The sequence below is a fragment of the Fundulus heteroclitus genome, unplaced genomic scaffold, assembly GCF_011125445.2.
Source record: "Fundulus heteroclitus isolate FHET01 unplaced genomic scaffold, MU-UCD_Fhet_4.1 scaffold_59, whole genome shotgun sequence".
NCBI classification, from domain to species: Eukaryota; Metazoa; Chordata; class Actinopteri; order Cyprinodontiformes; family Fundulidae; genus Fundulus; species Fundulus heteroclitus.
The window spans coordinates 1,340,686-1,361,381 of record NW_023397022.1 but is presented as its reverse complement, the minus strand read 5'-3'; the positions used below and the strand labels follow the sequence as shown (position 1 = coordinate 1,361,381).

Below are 20,696 nucleotides of genomic sequence, written 5' to 3'. Positions count from 1 at the left end.
TGTTGCAGAGAATTTTCAGCTGTTGGACACTGTAAGGTGAGACACACAGGGGGAAATTTTGATTAAGAATTATAGAGAAATGCTGCTGCAGATAATGTTGAACTTTCAGATTTCTCCTTTTATATAAGAGTAATGCAAGATCTAATGATTACAGTAAAGGAGGTTAAGCTAAGAGCATAATAATTGTGAACGGAAATATCTGGATGTGAAAGTGTTTGAAGAAGGTAAATGAAAGAAGGATTGGGAGTCTTGATAAGAACACTAATTACACCTTGTTTCTGTTATCCAACAGTAAACAAGGCCTGGTGTCTGCCAACCATCTCAACAGAGCATTTTCCTGGGGATAAAATGCTTATTGCCTGAAAAAGGACAGGACACTCATTACCATCCAACTAAATCGTTTTTGTCCATGCTGAGGAATAAGAAGAGGACTTAAGAAGTTTGGGAGTACATGCCAGAGACCTATGGATTTGCCATGAAGGAGCAGTTGCCTGAGAACACTGAGCTGACCACTTATGCGCGAATAGATTCATGTCTGCCACGTGCTCAGACTGGCCTGACGTTTTTTACTTGCGTTATTGACGTACAGACTCTTTTTATATCACAAAACTGATTTTTTCCTTTCTCTTCTCCACTGACTTCCATCACCATGTTTGATTTTATGTGTTATGGTGTTTATACTGTGATGTTGCATTATGTTGATCACTATGGCTTTATGACTAAGAATGGAAACTCTCTGTTACAGACACACACACCAAGACCTACAGTTCTTGCAATCTTTTTGCTTTGTTATATAGAGAACCAGGATCTGATGGCTATCACAGATCCATAAGTTACTCGGTAAGGCTAATTTCTAGATTCAATACAGGGTGTCTTCTCGCTCAGATTGGCCCAGAGTGGGAGTGCCCTTGACTGGGGCTCCATCACTTTTTTGCCATTTCTTAGAGATGGTTTTTTGTGATGAAGACTCAGCCTGCCCTATGATGCCCCCTACTGGTACTCTTGGATTTGTGAGGTGTGAAGGTGATGGATCGTTGTCCATAGGAATGGAGAGTGGAGGACCGAGTAGGAGGTTTCTTGGAGTGGGGGTAGAGTAGACGAATTTGGCCTTGATTAAGGTACATCTTTAGCTTATCTAGTCTAAAGTAAACTTAAAATAATGTGCGCATAGGAACCTAAAACAGGCCTAGCTCAAATAGTTGAACCCTAAATTGTAGTTAAAATGCTTGGACTGTGGGCTTGAGTAAAAAATGCTGAATTATGAAGTATTCATGCTGATTGATGCTAAGATGTTTCCATTAAGGTTTGTCCGGCCCATTCCTTGGAACTGTTTTCGTTGTGATGTGCCTTTGGGGCACACCAACAGGGGGGGGGGGCTAACGGACAACTGGACTGTTTTTTACAAAGTGCCTTTCGGGCACACCAGCAGAGACTGTGTGACCCCAGAGACTGAACCGCACTATCGACTGCCATGGAGATCACAGATGGATGGACTCTGGAAGCCGGAAGCTGACGTGCTTGGATTGCTTGGACTGGACGGAATGACCGACTGTTCTGGGAGAGGGACAGACTGAGAGCTGTCGTTCCACTGGTTGATCATCTTTGGTGATGTGCCATAATGACACATCATCAGGGGGACTGTTAGGATATCAACGAGGTCAAGTGGAACGAGCTGTTTATCCCAGAACTGCATGGCACACTTAGATGGCACTGACCCAAAAGATTGGCACATATCTATCAGATACCACCCCGGAGGTGACACAGCTTCCCTGCTGATGTCACAGTTTGGATGTGTACCGCCCTTGTATGGGTGTGTCCCGAGATCCCTTTATAATGTTTGTGTGATGAGCACTCGAGGCCTCCTGCCGATCAGGGGCCCATCAGCGCTGGTGTGACTGTAACTATTTCTCTGTCTTTACCTAGATAAAATATAACTAAAAGCATACTTGTCTGTTTTATGCTTCCTACATTCAAGGTAATAAGTAAGTGGGGGTCGCCTGACTGGGTAAAACGAACTGGGTCCACCGAGGGTGTTTCACCTTAGACACGGCACGGTGAAACAGTAACAATATATATATACAATTCTAACAATGTAAAGTATGTAGTCACCTGTCCTGCAGTGCCAGCAACAGTAAGGTAGCCACTGTATTTGCAAAGATGGATCTTCTGGATTCCAAGCCTTGGGTCATCACTGTATGGGTCAAAGCAGCCAACCTGTAAACGCATTAAATGTTTGGTGGTAACCATGGCACTTATGTAAAACATATATTAAAAAAAAAGGGGGTCAAAATGAATTAAAGGTAACTAAAGAACCTCAAACTGATTGTACCAAAAAAAAAAAAAAAAATAGCAACCAATGCTTTGATTAGAATATGGAATCCTTTTTCTGGAGGGAAGCTGTAATACAACCTCATTTACTGGATTTCTCTGTCCCTATGATACCAAAGAAGCAAAATATAGATTGCTGAGCACACCACCTTTCTGAAAGGAGGCCACTCTCCTTCAGCGCTTTGGCTCATGTTGTCATTGGGATCAGCATCTGCATGGAATACTGAAGCTGTGGACAGCTTGAACAGAGGATTGAGGCAAACTCCTGACGCATCCCAGAAACGCACAGTTCCATCTTCATGTCTACATGAACCAATTAAAAATATACTGTTAAAATAATGTGCAGTATTTCAAGGTAAACATCTGTAACAATATGTAAGAGGTATGAATGAACAGACCCTGTGAGCAACAGGTCTCTCTGTGGAGGATCTAGAGCGAGGTTCTGACCTCCCGTTATCGGCCAAGGCTAGCAGGAATACAAAGAAAATCAATCATGTTAGAGGAGAAAGTATGCAACTACATTTAGAGTAGAAAACGCAATGTAAGGTTTTCAAATAAGAATGAATATATATTTCTGAAGAAACTATCATTTTACATAAAAGTGTAGTTTAGGGAATAAATCAGAAGACATTATGGATGCAGGATTTTGGTAAAATTGTGTAGGAAATTATAAAATTTAAAAAAAAACCTAACACACTGAATGACAGAAAAAAATTACTCCTTGCAACATGGGAACCTTTTTTGAGTAGTGAGTATTCTGCAGCAGTCCAGCAGCAATGATCCTTTCCCACAGTTTAAGAGGAATGGCTGACACATGATGAGAGCAGGTGATGGCTGAACTGTGGAGTGGAACCAGGTAAGGTGCCTGAATAACAGGCCAACCTTCTGTCTGCAGGTCAATAACAACCAGCTCTTCTTCCACCAGAACCACCAGAGCGCTGGGTTCTCCTGCAGAGAGATGGAGCAAAATGATTTCTATACAGTAATTCTCAGAGCCATCCAGGATTCCAGGACACGGATCTGTCAATGACCTGATGATTCACGTGGATCAGAAAACCCAACAGCACTGTGGAGAGCAACATGTAACCCACATAAATCAAAACCTTTCACCGTCTTAATGGGGTGGGTTGAACTATTGGGTTGTGGGCTACCATGCACTTGCTCCTGCCCCTTGACTTCTGCTGTCTCTGTGGCTGGCATACTCATAAATTAAACGATTGACTCAACCTTGTGCTCTAACTCAACCACTTGGCGGTCAGTTTTTTCCCCCACCTCCTTATGCCCCACTTCAACACATCCAAAAAGGCGAGCTATCCAATCACCACAGCATCATGTTAGGAACTATCAGACCCATTTGCCCTTTCCCCCCATATCCTATATTGGACCTGAACTCTTTACTCACTGGATTATGGACTATCAGTTACCCTTGCATACCAGTGGACTCATTGATTATTGAAATATACTCTAGGGAGACATCAGGGTTATGTTTTGCTTGATTTATAGTCAACAACTGATATCTGTTTATATATACACATATGTTAATACTGTATATAACTCGAACATACTCCTATGCATTAAAACTTCCATCCATCCATCCTCTTCCGCTTATCCAGGGTCAGCAGCTTCAGTAGTGAGGCCCAGACTTCACTTTCCACAGCCACATGGGCATGCTCCTCCGGAGGAATCCCAAGGCCAGCGGAGAAACATAGTCCCTCCTGCGTGTCCTGGGTCTTCCCCTGGGTCTCCTCCCGGTGGGAGGTGCCTGGAACACCTCACCAGGGAGGCATCGAGGAGGCATCCTGACCAGATGCCCGAGCCACCTCAACTGACTCCTCTCGACGTGGAGGAGAAGCGGCTCTACTCTGAGTCCTCCCCGGATGACTGAGCTCCTCACCTCATCTCTAAGGGAGAGCCCAGACACACTACGGAGAAAACTCATTTCGGCCGCTTGTATCCGGGATCTCGTTCTTTCGGTCAAGACCCAAAGCTCATGACCATAGATGAGGGTAGAATCATAGATCGACCGGTAAAGTGCCTGCTTCACAGCAGACGCGGCACCAATCCGCCTGTTGATCTTCCCCTCCATCTTCCCCTCATTCTTGAACAAGACCCCAAGATACTTAAGCTCCTCCACTACCCTTTTACGGCCCAAGACCATGGCCTCGGATTTGAAAGCACTGATCCTCATTCCGACCGCTTAACACTCGGCTGCGAACCACTCCAGTGAGAGCTGTAGATCACGCCCTGATGAAAACCAATAGGACCACATCATCCACGAATAGCAGAGATGTGATCCTAAGGCCACCAAAACAGATCCTCTCAACACCTTGGCTGCGCCTAGAAATTCTGTCCATAAAAGTTATGAACAGAATCGGCGACAAAGGGCAACCTTGGCAGATTCCAACTCTCACTGGAAACAAGTCCGACTTACTGCCGGCAATGAGGACCAATCGTTGACACCGGTCATACAGAGACCTAACAGCACTTATTAGATGGCCTGGTACTTCATACTCCCGGAGTACCCCCACAGGAACCACTGAAGGACACAGTGGAATGGCTTCTCCAGATCCACAAAGCACATGCAGACTGGTTGGGCAAACTCCCATGCACCCTCCAGGATCCTGCTGAGGGTATAGAGCTGGTCCAGTGTTCCACGGCCAGGACGAAAACCACACTGCTCTTCCTGAATCAGAGATTCGACTATCCGACGGACCCTCCTTTCCAGAACCTCTGACTAGACCTTACCAGGGAGGCTTAAGAGTGTGATTCCTCTGTAGTTGGAACACACCCTCCGGTCCCCCTTTTTTTTTTATATAGGGGGACCACCACCCTAGTCTGTCCAAACAGGGGAACTGCCCCTGACGCCCACGCGATATTGCAACAATATTGAGTCGTGTTAACCAACACAACATTCAGAGCCTTAAGGTACTCATGGGTCACTAAAGAATCTCACCACTGGGGTCTTGCCACCAAGGAGCTTTGTAGTCTGTTACGAACAGGTTTTCATTGCAAACCCCGAAGTGATGTGCGGAATGGTGTCTATACATTAGATGAGCTTAAACTGTCAGAATGACAATCTCTAAGTACATTACTGAGTTCCAGTATTTTCGATATACTTGTAGCGTGAAATGAGCAATGCAGCTTGCTAAAGATTGTTCCTTTTGGTTTGGTTCTGTCTCTCTTCAAGGTCGGTCGTGTTTTTCTCTCCTCTCCAGCTTCACCTCCCCCCGCTCCCCCTCTCCTGCTTCTGCTGCTACAAGAGGGATCATATTTCTCCAATTTTAGCTTCCCTTCATTGGCTTCCTGTTAAATCAAGAATAGAATTTAAAATTCTTCTTCTAATGTATAAAGCCCTTAATAATCAAGCTCCATCATATATCAGAGCTCTGATTACCCCGTATGTTCCTAACAGAGCACTTCGCTCTCAGACTGCAGGTCTGCTGGTGGTTCCTAGAGTCTCTAAAAGTAGAATGGGAGGCAGATCCTTTAGCCATCAGGCTCCTCTCCTGTGGAACCAACTCCCAGTTTTGGTCCGTGAGGCAGACACCCTGTCTACTTTTAAGACTAATCTTAAAACTTTCCTTTTTGACAAAGCTTATAGTTAGAGTGGCTCATGTTACCCTGCTATAGGCTTAGGCTACTGGAGGACATCAGGATCTAATTTTCTCACGCTACTGATTTCTACTGTTCTCCAGTCTACTGTTCTCCAGTTTTGCATTGCATTACATTGAAATGACTGTTGTCATTTCAGCTTTTAACTTTTTGCTCTCTCTCTTTTTTCTTCATAGTAGGCACACCTGGTCTGATGTTCTGTTAACTGTGACATCATCCAAGGAAGACGGCTCACCCGCTATTATCATCTAATGTAGAACAGATTACTGGATCAATGTTCGCTTCTGTGCTTTTTTGTCTCTCTTGTTGTGTCTCTGCTCTGTCTTCTTTAACCCCCAGTCGGTCGAGGCAGATGACCGTTCATACTGAGCCCGGTTCTGCTGGAGGTTTTTCCTTCCCGCTAATGGGTGGGGTTTTTTCCACTCTCGCTTCATGCTTGCTCAGTATGAGGGATTGCTGCAAAGCCATGTACAATGCAGACGACTCTCCCTGTAGCTCTACGCTTCTCCAGGAGTGAATGCTGCTTGTCGGGACTTTGAAGCAATCAACTGGTTCCCTTATATAGGAATTTTTTGACCGAATCTGACTGATTCTGACTTTGTAAAGTGCCTTGAGATGACATGTTTCATGAATTGGCGCTATATAAATAAAATTGAATTGCTATGTCTTGTCTTTCTGACACTTTCTTCATATTAACCGAACTCTGAAAAACATGGATCTGGTAAGCTGGTCTCTCAATGCTATTGATAAAAAAATTTCGACGGGTAGGCAACGAAAGGGGGACCCGTCCGGTCCTGATTTGACTCATTTTGTGAGATACACCCTATATTCTTGGATGGAAAACGTTGTGTATTTCGACTTTGTCATTCCTGGATGTTTGAAACGTTTGCATGTTTGGATTCAGGATACTTGGATTTCTACTTATTGGATTTGGTGGATTTTTGATGTATCAGCAAATACAGTGGATGTCGGTAGCCATTTGGCCTTGATCAGGCTGCCGGCTGCATATGAAGCGCTCACTAAAGCGGTGAACAGACAGTTCTGGACGGTGGAGGAGCAGAGCCGAAAAGCTGGATGTGCTGGTACGCAAACTGGCTTCGGTGGTTGAACTCAAAGGTGTGATGGGATAAAATCTGGAAGTGAAGCGCGGAAAAGCCCAACAATTTGGAAAATTGGATTTCACCATTTGGAGCCAGCAAAAGACTTAAAGCTGACAGGAAAGTCAGTGCAGCTTGTCTCATAACAAATCACCCATTTGGATTATGCCTTCCCTATCTAATCACTCCTGGATTGTTATGCCGGAGAATGCTCAGAACTCTACCCTGCTCCCTCCTCCCCCGCTGACACCTGCGGATGCTTTCTGAACTGTTAGCCGGCTGATAACATCAAGGACAATGGCATCTGGAGATTGTCACGGAAATATAAACACTTTCACCCAAACAGACACACATAACTGATGCTCATATAAACTGATGAACTTACACGCGACTAGTCTCAAATGTTTACCTTCTATATGTGTCTTATTTGTGCTTTTTGTGCAAGAGGTTTTTGATATCTCAAACTGTTATCCTGTTATAGGATAAAGTATGAGGTATGTTTTTTTTTCCTCCCTCCTTCCTTCCTTTTTTTGTGGCCTCTATCTTTTCACAGAGTAATGGCAGCGCCATGTGGGCACCGTGTAAGGCGGTTCCTTGGCAGCCAGGCCTCAGTAAATCGTCTCCCCCTGAAATGTTTGTTTGATTATGTTATAGCCATTGTACTGAAACAACAATTTCCCTCTGGGATTATTAAAGTATTTCTGATTCTGACAAAGTACACTGGATATAGAGAGATTCCTATAAAATTAGTTCTTACTAAAACCATTTGACTATACTGAAACTCTACTGAAACTGATACTCTAATAAGGATCATCTTTCAAAGTTTAAGGGGTCCTGAGCTTTTCTGACTACCTGTGAGGTGGGGGCCATGTCTGATGACAAAGAAGTCGATGATCCTGGAGGTAAAGTCGAAGGCCACTTGTGTTTTACTGTGGATGACGGTGATGCAGTGTCTATCCCCATAGCTGGCCCGGGGCATGCCACCACTGAACAGCAGGAATGGAGGCCTACACAAACAGGTTCAAGTTCAATTCAGTTTGCCAAGAGGTTAAAGTGTAACATAACTAGTGGAGGAGGTTGAACATTACCAGAAATTTAGTAAAAACAATGTCCAACTAAATTAATCTCCTAAGCAGAGTAAATTTACCCTCCAGCTGTTGGAAGCTTTACTATTTTCATGATGGCCTTGCAGGGGAAATGTCCTGTAACAACACAAAGGAATGATCAGCCCCAAAAAACATAATGGCGTGGAAAGTTCAAACGGAGTGGGGGCTTGATCTTCACCATATGGAATGTCAGATTTCTCGTCTTCTTCATATTCACCCTCGGCACCCAACGTCCAACAGCAGTAGCTTCCATCACTGTGCGAGCTGAGAATGGAACTTCCATCTTCAGTCCACCACATACTCTCCAATTGCTGTGGGTGTATCACATTCCAAGGGTTAGGCATAATAGTTGGGAGTAGATTTGGTACAGGTCAAATTCTGATGCTGCTACCTGTGTGGGCAGGATGTGTCTGATGGCAAGGTGCTGCTCCAAGTCCCAGATGACAATGAGGCCCCGTCCATAGCCAATAGCAACTTGATTTGAATTCATTGGGCTCTCCTGCAGGGCCTCAACATGTTCCAGATTCCTGCGACCGATGTAGTCATCTGGCACACTGAAGAGAGAAAAAAAAAAAAGAAAGAAAAAAAGAGGAAAACTGCAAAGGAAGCCAACACTGAGACGGTTTGAGAAAATTCTGTCACAGTGGGACAAGCTCCTATAAGTAGTTTGAGTACTAAAGATTAAAAAAAAATTCTCTTTAGAATGTTATCTTCTTATTTATAGGTTTGATTAGCTTTGATTTTCGGCCTCAATAGGCTGCAAACATCAGTTTTATGAATTGTTGAGAGTTAAGAGCTTTTGTGTTTGAGTCCACTCATTTCAGAAATCAGTCAGAAGCAACATTAGCTCCAAACAGTTGACTACATATTGAACCTTGTGATGTTATAGAAGCTGCAGGCACTTTAATGTAAACAGGCTGCATAGAGGAGTTCTGCTTCCCCATAATCAACTGTGATGTCACTCAGCATTCAGATAAAAGCATACACCAACAAAAATAAACAAGTTCTTGATGTTGAACTGGAAGACTTTTAATTAAAGCAGAGTTTTCGGACTTCCGGTTTGGCGATGTAGAAGAAGGACGCAAGGTGAAGGAGCTCCCAGCCAACTTTCCTTAAATTACTTTAAAACAGGAGCTATACACTTCTATTAAGCACCAGACCGATAGAATCGACATTCCTGTCACAATGGCCAGTGATAATTCTAAACAACCAAAACTTTCTACTTCAACCAGGCGAACGAATAGCCTAGCTAGCAAGGTAGCCTCAATGGCCGCGGCTTCCTCCGACTCTGAACCACCTGGCGAAAGTAAATGCGGAGATCCTGTTTCCATGTCCCAACTGGTAACAGAATTATCCAAGCAGCGGAATAACTAAAGAAGATGTGGCCACATTAATTCAAGAGTCGATTCGGCCTCTGCAAACTTCGGTGGACGGACTGCGGGACGAAGTGGGCTCTTTTCAGGGCCACCTCGTAGCAGCGGAAAACCTGGCAGCCGATAACTTTCAACGCATTTTTGAAGCTGAAGCTACCGTTAAGTCTCTCCAGGCCCAAAACACAACCTTGTTGGAACGCCTGGAAAACCTCGATCTCGCAGATCCAATCTACGTATACTTAACATATCTGAAGGCAGTGAAGACGGCCAGGACCCAACTAAGTTAATTTCCAAGTTGCTAAAGGATGTTATGGGGGACGACATATTTCCTTCTCTCCCGGAATTGGAGCGCGCACACCGCACAGCTGGACCCAAGTCCGCAGCAGGACGTCCACCGCGGCCTTTCATCCTTGCATTCCACCGATACCGGGAGAAGGAAGCCGCTTTGAGATGGTCCAGGCAGCATGAAGTAAAGTTTCAGGGAACCACCCTGAGAATATATCCAGATCTCAGCATCGCTCTCGCAAAGAAAAGGTCGGCATTCAACGATGTTAAAGGAGCGCTTTACCAGAGAGGTGTGTCATTTCGTCTCCTGTTCCCTGCCCCTCTTAAAAGTTATGTTTAAGGGAGAAACCCACTTATTTGAAACGCCAGAGGAAGCCCAGGCGTTCTACGACCGCTGCGTTGCAAAATAAACAAACATCTGTCAGCGGACTCTGCTAACCTCTGCACTGTACGACGGGATAAAACTTTTTTTTAGCTTCAAGTGGATGCACCCTTTTTTTTTTTTCTTCTCACAAGGGACATATGCATACACCTGTGAGTATGCTTGCAACATGTATGCACGTACACGAATATGCCCATGCTTTTTATTTATTTATTATTATTATTTTAATAATTTTGTTACTATTATCACCATTATTGTTGGGCTTTTATTTTTTTGTTTTTTTTTGTTTTGTTTTGTCTGCCACCTACTTAATTTAAGGGTCAGAACTGAATAATTCAAGGTTAAAGATTTGTTTGTCGCCTAGTTCTACTGGCGTGCTGTTTGGCTTTCACAATTAAGTGAACTTCAGCCCAAAACTTACATTTATAATTAAGCTGGTTATTGTACAAATGCTCTGTGGAGCTAATGTTACTCTCCGTTTATAGTAGCTGGTGCTGTTCTAATTGATTATACAAAGAGTGTAACTCCTGCATGCTAAGTTTATTGGGAGCCTTCCAAAGTTGGTTTGGGACCGAGTATAGCCTATCGGAAGACCTACGAGGTGTTTAAGGGACAGCAGCTGGCTTCGACAAGAGAAGCAAGGATACATTTGGGGTGGGATTTAACAAGGGTGGTTGGGTTCAGGGTTGCTTTTTTCATTCATACAGCTGATTTGTGTTGTTATTTCTACTATGTTTTTCTCACAATCTTGAACATTATGGATAAGAAGCCATGTACACGTGGGGCGCCGGGAGGGGCTGCTGGGCCGGGACAGGTATAAAATTGGATTATCATGGCTGATGCATGTAACAGCAGTGTAAGAGGGGAGGCCTCTGCAGTCCGCTTTACTAGTTGGAATGTAAAGGGCATAAGAGGACCAGTGAAACGGGCAAAAATTTTCGCCCACCTGAAAAAATTAAAAACAGAAATAGCATTTCTACAGGAAACACATTTGGTCTCTGCAGACCATATAAGACTTAGGAAGCCTTGGGTGGGACAAGTTTACCATTCACAATTTAATACTAAAGCAAGAGGAACGGGGATATTAATTCATAAAAACATACAGTTTACTTTAAGCAAGTCCATATCAGATCCACAGGGCCGATATGTTATAGTAACTGGTTCCCTATACAATATTCCAGTTACACTTGCTTGCATATATGCTCCCAACTGGGATGACCCAACTTTTGTATCCAGGTTAATTGCGGCCCTACCTAACATGAACTCTCACCGTCTGATACTGGGTGGTGACATAAACTGTGTAATGGACCCGACCCTAGACTGATCCTGCTCTAGATTAATATCTCCATCAAAGATGGCTCAGGCTTTAGCAGCATTCATGAAGGAAGCTGGCTGCATAGACCCTTGGCGCTTTTTGTTTCCAGATAACAGGGAATTTTCTTTTTTTTCCACATGTCCACCAGTCCTATTCAAGGATTGATTGTTTTTTTTTTATAGACAAAACTCTGCTACCTTTTGTCAAAAAAAGTGAGTATTCTGCTATTGTAGAGTCTGACCATTCACCAGTAATACTGGACTTAGCTTTCCCTCTTAACCAAGCTCAGCGCCCCAACTGGAGATTTGACTCAACATTGATAGCAGATGACAGCTTTTGTGCATTGATGTCTACGGCCATAGATAATTTTTTGCTTGAAAACAAATCTGATTCCGTGTCACCCTCCATCCTGTGGGAAACATTAAAAGTAGTAATTAGAGGTGAAATAATATCTTACACGGCAACACGTAACAAAATTAGAAAAGCAAAGCAGGAACAGCTAATTAGTTCTATACAGGAGCTGGACCTTAGGCATTCAATCTCCCCCTCCCCCGAGTTATACAAAGAGCGACTTTGTTTACAAATGCAATACAATCTTTTATCAACGCAGGACGTGGAACGATCCTTGCTTAGATCCCGAGGCTTTATATATGAACATGGTGAGAGGGCGGGCCGCCTCCTGGCCCACCAACTCAAAAGTCGGTCGGCGGCGCAGCTCATATCAAAGATCCAAAAGACCTCTGATGAGCAAACTATTGATCCAGCTGAAATAAATCAAGTCTTTGAGAAATTTTATTCTGATCTGTACTCATCACAATTTCCAGAGGATGATTCAGATATGAATAATTTTTTAGACAGCTTGGAGATCCCCGCCATAGGTCCTGATATAAAGAGAGCTATAGATAAGCCCCTTACAATTAGTGAAGTTATCAATCCGATCTCAGCAATGCAGAGTGCTAAAGCCCCTGGACCAGATGGCTATCCAATCGAATTCTATAAAAAATTCTCATCCAAGTTAGCACCTATTTTACTTGAAATGTTTAATCACTCACTGGATCAGGGAACCTTGCCACACACTCTTACAGAAGCTAACATTATACTCTTACTAAAACATGGTAAAAATTCGACAGAATGTGCTTCCTACAGGCCCATATCGCTCCTAAATGGAGATGTTAAAATCTTAGCCAAAGTTCTGGCTATGAGACTGGATTATGTCTGCCATGAGCCATGGCAGACATAATCTCCTCAGATCAGACTGGGTTCATGAGAGGACGTCATTCTTTCTCTAATATACGCAGGCTTATTGGTGTTGTTCATTCTCCTACACCGGGGGAGTCCCCTGAGGTTGTGGTCTCCCTCGATGCGGAGAAGGCATTTGATCAGATCGAGTGGCCCTACCTATTTGCAGTATTGGCTAGGTTTGGGTTCGGGCCCAAATTTACATCATGGGTACAATTGTTGTATACATCACCTAAAGCAAGTATAACCACTAACAGAACAAGATCTAGGCCCTTTTCATTATCCAGGGGTACCAGGCAGGGTTGCCCTCTCAGCCCACTGCTCTTTGTTTTAGCTATTGAGCCACTATCTATTATGCTTAGGACCTCGCAGAGCTTCAAGGGAATTTATAGGAAACAGGTGGAGCATCGGCTGTCTCTATACGCGGACGACTTGCTACTCTACATCTTGGACCCAGTATCATCCATCTCCAACATCGTGAGATTGCTAAACCGTTTTGGTAAATTTTCAGGATACAAGTTCAACTTTCTAAAGAGTGAATGTTTTCCAATTAATCACTCTGCAAGTCAAATTACAGAAACTGATTTGCCCTTCCCTCTCTCAAGAACAGGATTCAAATATTTGGGAATCAATGTGACTCGTTCTTTTTCTGATTTGGTGGAAAAAATTTCTCCCCTTTGCTTAAGAATCTTAAATGCGACCTCCAGAAGTGGAGTGTCCTAAATTTTTCTCTAGCTGGTAAAATGGCATGTATTAAAATGAATATCTTGCCAAGATTTATGCATCTCTTTCAGAGTATTCCAGTTTTTCTTCCAAAATCATTCTTCAGATTTATTGATAAACAGCTATCCTCGTTCATATGGAGTTATAAACAACCTAGAATTGGTAGGTGTTTCCTTCAGAGACACAAGGAAGAGGGGGGGGGGGTATGGCTCTACCTAACCTGCTGTATTACTACTGGGCAGCAAACCTACAAAAAGTAGTCAGTTTGCTCCATCAACCAGATGTTGACTGGTGCCAATTAGAACTGAATGCATGTAAGCCATCATCTTTTCCTGCATTAGTTACCTCAAAGCTTCCCCTCTCTCCTAAGCAACATTCTTCATGCCCAATTGTAATCTCCACCCTAAAAATATGTATATATATACTTCAAAATAACAAACTTCTCTATATACAGTCCCATTTGTGATAACCATGTTTTCCCGCCATCCCTATTAGATCCTGTCTTTGCCCATTGGCAGAGAGCAGGCTTAAGAAAATTTAGCGATCTATATATAGATGGTATTTTTGCTACCTTTGATGCCATTTCCTCTAAATTTAACCTACAGCGTTCCTCCCTATTTCGATATCTCCAGATTCGTGATTTTGTTCGCAACATTAGTCCTTGTTTTCCCAATTTACCCCCCAAAGGGAGGAATAGACATAATTTTGCAAACTCCAACACAGTGTAGGGGTCTCATCTCAAAAATTTATAATAACATTTCATCACTCAATGCAGTAAAGATCAATGAGATCTGAGCAGAATGGTCAGAAGAACTTGGAATACACATCTCTGATGAGACCTGGAATCACGCATTACGTAGAGTAAATGGGTCAACTTCATGTGCTCGACTTGGACTTATTCAGTTCAAGGTCCTTCATAGGATTCATTACAGTAGAGCTAGACTTTCAAGGATTTATTCTACAGTCAGTGAAACATGTGCTCGTTGCAATATAGCTAAGGCAAATTTAACTCACATGTTCTGGTCATGTAACAAACTGTGCAACTTCTGGTCCACAATTTTTCAGATCATAGCCGAAGCTTTCGAAATAGGTATCCAACCCAGTGCTGTATTGGCGATATTTGGAATTCCAGGGGAGGGTATATCACTAACACATGATTTTAAAAATGTACTGGCTTTTTCAACTCTTCTCGCCCGAAGAAGAATACTATTAGCTTGGAAATCAGAACACCCACCCAAGGCTTCTCTTTGGTTGAAAGATCTGTCCCTGTTTCTTAAGTTAGAGAAGATAAAATTTTGTGTTAGAGGTTCGGTCCAAAAATTTTATAAAACTTGGGCCCCTCTATTATCTTATGTCGAGAGACTGGATGCCCTCCCCCGAGACTGAAAGTTGAACGGGAGCTGGTTCTGTTGTGTGTGTGCCTGTGCCCCCGGCCTGGCGGCCTCGTGGTCCCTTGTGGTTTTTGCTGTGGACAATGATTGTCAACCTGTACAATTTTTAAGTATCCATGTCCTGTCTTGGTTTGTGTGCTCATGCCTGTGCAGACGCTTGTTTATATGCTGTCCACGTTTTTGAGTTCTACTTTATGCTTGTGGTTTTTCAGCTGTATAATTAATAAAAAAAAAAAAAAAAAAAAAAAAAAAAAAAAAAAAAGAGTTTTCACACTGCAAAAACATAATGCAAATCTTCAGGCCCAAACATATATTTTGATGTCATGTTCTGGGCATTTAAGCTAAGCAGCACCATATTTCATCTATTTTAAGGATGGCAATAGTACATGGGTTAAAGCAAAAAGAATCAATTTGACTAAAAAGTTTTTCAGCCCATATATTCCAGTGGCTGTGGACGTCATGCCACATCAAGTACCACACTTGCTTATTGTGCAAAGTCAACGTTGACCAAATCTGGCAGTTTTAAAATATTCAATTCAATTAAATTTTATTTACATAGCACCAGTTCATACATGTAATCTCAAAGCACTTTCCAAAGTCAAATTCAATCAGATTATACAGATTGGTCAAAAAAAAAAAAACTATCCTATACCCAGTTGATTGCATCAAAGTCTTGACAAGCAGCATTCACTCCCCCTGAAGAAGCGTAAAGTCACAGGGAGAGTCGTCTGCATTATCTATGGCTTTGCAGAAATCCCTTATACTGAGCAAGCATGAAGCAACGGTGGAAGTATATATATATATATATATATATATATATATATATATATATATATATATATATATTATATATATATATATATAATATATATATATATATATACACACACTTAAATACTTTTAGTTATATGATTTCTTTCATATCCTGTCAAACCAACCTAGAATGGCAGCATTCATTTTAGTCATCCTTAATGGAATTTCTCCATTAAGGAAATTTCTATTTCAACTTGCATTGATGAAATTGGTGATGTTCTAAATGATCCACGAATAATTCATAATGCTTGCGCTTTTATCTTGTCTAATTAATTATGGCTGTATAGCATATATTTTAGCAGCAGAAGCAATTCTTAAAAAATTACTCATCTGAAAAGAGCCACATATGTATATATTATACAAATAATTTCTACTTGCTCCCCACTCCTGTCCTGTCAAACATCTAATAATATTAATAATCTTTTTACATTTTTCTTTCTGATTGGCTAATGTCCCAGCTCTGCCAGGTTCAGGGACGGCTGGTATAAGTGGGCTAGTAGAGCTAAGCCCACCCTGGTATTTACCATTAAAACTTTAAAATACCTAATGAACACAAATTAAAAATATAGGCCATCAAAATTTGTCAAATTTACAAAAAACTGGTGCCAAACAGTCTTGGGAAAACCTCAAGCTCTTTCCATAGGGCAAATTTTTCACAACCCCACTCATGTAATGTCTTTCTTGGTTCAGAATAATTGACAGATGTGTCGGCACGTCCCATAAGTTTGCAGCTCATTGGGGCTGATCTTGTTCAGCCCAAGGCCTCAATTTAGCCAATGAAGACGGACATAAAATAACGTGCCTCGAGTGCGAGTCTTTGTGGGTGTGGTTTGATGTAGACCGAGTAGGTACGATGGTGAGCAAGATTAACATAAACGAGGTGGATTATTTATTTTTTCACCCGTTTTCCTTAATGTCTTCTGAGGAAGAACTGGAACTGAAGAGGTTGGGGGGAGGAGGGGCATAGACCTAATGACACTTAAATTCTGCAAAAGGAAAAGCGGAGTTTTTCTGTGACATGGTTTCAGCAAAAGGAGTGGCTAACAGCAACTATAGATAAGAAATCTCTTTTCTGCTTTCCATGTTTGTTTGGAGGAAACACAGCTTGGACTCAGCAAAGAATTGTCAATCTAAAACATTTATTGTTGAAACCCCTAATGCAGGCAAGTTAGGTTGGCCACCTGACAGGGGCTCTGTGTAAGCTTGTTTTTTTATATGGTTTTGCTGGCTATTTAGCAAATGTCTTTGAGCTGAAAAAGGACATGTCTTACGGTAGATTTTCTTTATCTCAAGTTGCATGCTACTATTGTTGGAATCCAGTCTGCAGCATTTCATTACCTATAAATAACTATCTATCAGCCCACCCTACATTTATCACCACCAGCCGCCACTGGCCAGGTTTCATTGGTTGAGAGCAGCTTCAGTTTAAAACTTTGAATAAAAACTAAACTAAGTGGATCTATTTTTGCTCTCATTTTCCAACTGACAGAAATCCATCACAGCGACAGAGAACTTTAACCAATGTAATAGTATGGACTCCTTATAGTTCAGACAGCAACCTATGCTTCATGGACATCATATGATAGTCAATCATAGAGGCTCTCAGATACATCAAGCAGATCAGCAGGTAAGTAGATGGAGAGGACATACACATGAAAACACTTTTTGAGATTACCCACCAGCTAGTGACCTGATCAAGGCTGATGTTCCTCTCTTCCAACTCTCTAAATCCTGGGACTTCAACAATAAACACATGTCCACCTTCTGTTCCCAACAGTAGCAGCTCCCCTGAGGAGTGAGCCAGGACTGCAGTCACTCTGGTCACACTGGGTGGGGCCCTGAGGTAAACACAAACAGGGAGAACACACGACTTCAGGTCCATCCCTCCACAGAGAGAGGACCTCTGAAAGGAAGCAACATTATACACCGCCAGGTCAGGACTTCCTGCAAAGAGACCAGCATGGGATGGACGAGCCGCAAAGTATAAAAAAAAAAAATATGACCTAGATTCAACTAATGCATTTCTACACTGGTTTCCATCATCATGTCTGCATACCCAGGTGGTCCAGTCAGCATGAAACGTCCAATTTCAAGAAGTTCTGAAAGTCCCTTATGGCCTCGTAGTGTCCACATATGCAGACTGTTATCATCCAGCAAGGTCACCAACTCAACCTAAAGGGAGAAAATAAGGGTTGGAGGTAGTTTGTGACAGTTGTAAGCTCTGTGACACATTTTTCTTTCATGGTACCTGATGAGGCATGAAGAACACTTGTGTGACAGCAGCATTTTCATCGTGGAGACCCATGAACTCAACACCAGGTGCTCCATACCTGAGCTTGAGTTAAGGACAGAGTGGATTAATAGGAAATGCTGGAAACATGTCATTTCGGAAATTAAGTTAAATTTTAGGCTGAGTCATACAACAATAAAGGAACAAATATGTTTATTATTAAATAACAATTTATGTGATAAGAATCCATTTTGTTTTGCTTAAGGTCATGTTTTGTTGCGTGATGTCATGTATAAAGAAAGTCTGACTAAACTAATGGATAACTGATTTAAAAGAAGGTTGCAACAACAGAAAAAAGGAATAGCGGATTATTGCATCAAATGCTCTGTGGGCTGCGGGACTGATTGAGTGAGTGCATTTGGTTGACTGTAGGGCTTGGTGGTCGCCGATCTGTTTACAGTGTACTTGACTGGTGGATGCTAACCCCCTACTGAAGGGGCCCTGGATTCTGCACCTGACTCATACTTGGGTGGCCAAGGCTTAGCGATATTGGTGTTGTCATATGTAAACCACTTGTGGGGGTGTTGGTTTCTCGGGTTTTGGGGTACTCGCTTCTGATCTGTAGGGGAAAGCAGCCATCATTAAGCACAGCCAATGATAGACCTACATTACATATTTTGCGTGTTTACATACACTCATACGGTATTTGTGTTATCCTGTAGCTTTCTCCATAGGTATCAACAGTTTTCATCCATATTTTTGCTGCTGGTGGTGTTACTGTCTTTTTCTGTAAGTGTTGTCTTTTCGCATGTGTCATGGTTTCCTCATGGAGGCTATATGAAGATTTATTTTTTAAATAGTAGCTGGTTGTTGGGTTTTGGAGTTCCTGTCAAGATATTTTCTCTGTCGGCTGGTCCTGTCTCTTTTTTTTTCTTACCATGCTTCCCCCTTCCCCTCTCCCCTGTCATGTTTGGCATCAGATTATACCTTAAAAGCAAAAAAATCATCAAGGGTAGGCTTTTTACTTATAACTCTTCATTGGAAAAGCAAATATGGTTGGCATAACTACGCCTTTTTTCATAAATGAGGGCCAATGAGCTATAGCATTACAGTTGGCTTAGCTACATACAAGACACAACCTTAAGCACCATGTCCTTCACATTCAAACACAACAAGCAGATATTATTTGGAAGGATACAGCTTGATGGCTCCAGAGCGCGTTCCAATGGCCATGAGCTGAAGAGAAGCACTGTAGCCCAGAGCGCTAGGCTGGTGAGGGAATCCATGCTCCACAGTCTGCAGAGGAGAGCAAACAGACAATGACAGGCAAAGATGGAGACAACAAACCGCATGGATATATTCACTTTGATTCATAGCAGTTTGCAGCGCTGCTTCTTTTCTGTAATATTGCAGAAATATTTGTTCGATTTTGGATTTGTCCCCTGTTGTCTCAATTTATACAAATAATCGAAAAAGAAAACTTTCCACTTCAAACTAGGCATGGGAGAGGTCTGTTTTTCAATCTAGTTATAAAAATTGATAAACTGCATATGAAGTTTATTACTTTATATTTTGAATCCTGATAAAGTACTTCTCTGTAGCCATTACATGACCCATTGAGATATGCATTTCAGGTCATAAATTCGAATTGCACCAAAGTGAACTTTTACTTAAAAAAAAAAAAATAATTAACCCAGATGGGAACCTCAGTAACAAGAAAGCATGATCATGTCTTCAAGATCAACTGTTTTTAACATGACTAAATCTCTCACAGAGGTCATCAAAATAGCCACCTTTAAACAACTTCAGCAGGTAAACAGCGTTTATTAGATCGGAATCAACTTTATTCACCAAGTTTGTGGGTAAAACAAGGAATTTGACTTCAAATGCCAACGCTAGCATTGTGTAAAAAATATAACTAAAATCTTTAACAGAAAAAGACATTCAAGGAAAAAAGTTAACAGAAGCAGTATGTACAGATTTATTTTTTTCTCATAGCTGTATAGCTGGCTACCCTGGATGTAGCATCATCAGCCACCACATGGGGATTAGGACTAGGAAATAACTCAATTCGATTCCGATTTTTTTGGTCATCATTCAATTGAACATCAATGTGATTCGATGATAATTTAAATATTTGACATTGATTTATTTTGTAATAAGAAGAACACTACTTTTTAGAGTAACTGTTACATTTTAGATATTTATTAATATTTTGTCCATATAAACACCCATAGTGTTGTGATGAATATGTAAAGAAAATAACTAAGAAAAGCCAAGTTTATTTATACACTACTTTCAGGAAGAAGACGATTCAAAGGGCTGTACATGAACAAAAAAAGAAAACATTACAGAGCATTAACATTTAAAAGCAGCTCGAAACAAATACATTTTAATCTTGATTTAAAAAGGAACTCAGGGTTTCAGGCAGCACTTTTAGAGTCTTCTGGGATTTTGTTCCATATAACTAGAAATGAATGCTACTTCACCATGTTAGGTATTCTGGCTCAACTCTACTATGCATACCCAGAGCCAGAGTGGTCTGGAGGGTTGATACACTGATAACAAGTCTGTGATGTATTTAGGTGCTGAGCCATTTAGTGATTTATAGACTAACAGAAGTATTTTAAAGTATATTCTCTGAGATATAGGGATCCAGTGTAAGAACTGTATTAGTGAGAATGTGAGCAGTATAATCTGGATCTACCGCAGCTGACTGATGTACTTTTTTGGCAGACCTAGCAAGACACCATTCAAGTAATTGATTCAACTAAAGATAAACGCATGGATTCGTTTTTCCAC

At 41.8% G+C, this 20,696-nt stretch overlaps 1 protein-coding gene across 4 annotated transcripts in view; it reads right to left on the bottom strand.

Moving 5' to 3' along the window:
- The window catches only part of llgl2 (LLGL scribble cell polarity complex component 2), a 132,702-nt gene that overhangs the window by 87,358 nt on the left and 24,648 nt on the right, over window positions 1–20,696 (bottom strand). For all 4 annotated transcript variants that reach the window (XM_036133180.1, XM_036133177.1, XM_036133179.1 and 1 more), the window contains 12 exons: window positions 19,093–19,190; window positions 17,913–17,994; window positions 17,721–17,836; window positions 17,344–17,502; window positions 8,535–8,697; window positions 8,322–8,454; window positions 8,185–8,239; window positions 7,890–8,044; window positions 3,065–3,276; window positions 2,727–2,794; window positions 2,478–2,631; window positions 2,110–2,214 (listed from right to left, as the gene is read on the bottom strand). In XM_036133180.1, coding sequence (XP_035989073.1) covers window positions 2,110–2,214; window positions 2,478–2,631; window positions 2,727–2,794; window positions 3,065–3,276; window positions 7,890–8,044; window positions 8,185–8,239; window positions 8,322–8,454; window positions 8,535–8,697; window positions 17,344–17,502; window positions 17,721–17,836; window positions 17,913–17,994; window positions 19,093–19,190 — 1,500 coding nt within the window. The remainder of the gene's footprint in view (window positions 1–2,109; window positions 2,215–2,477; window positions 2,632–2,726; window positions 2,795–3,064; window positions 3,277–7,889; window positions 8,045–8,184; window positions 8,240–8,321; window positions 8,455–8,534; window positions 8,698–17,343; window positions 17,503–17,720; window positions 17,837–17,912; window positions 17,995–19,092; window positions 19,191–20,696) is intronic.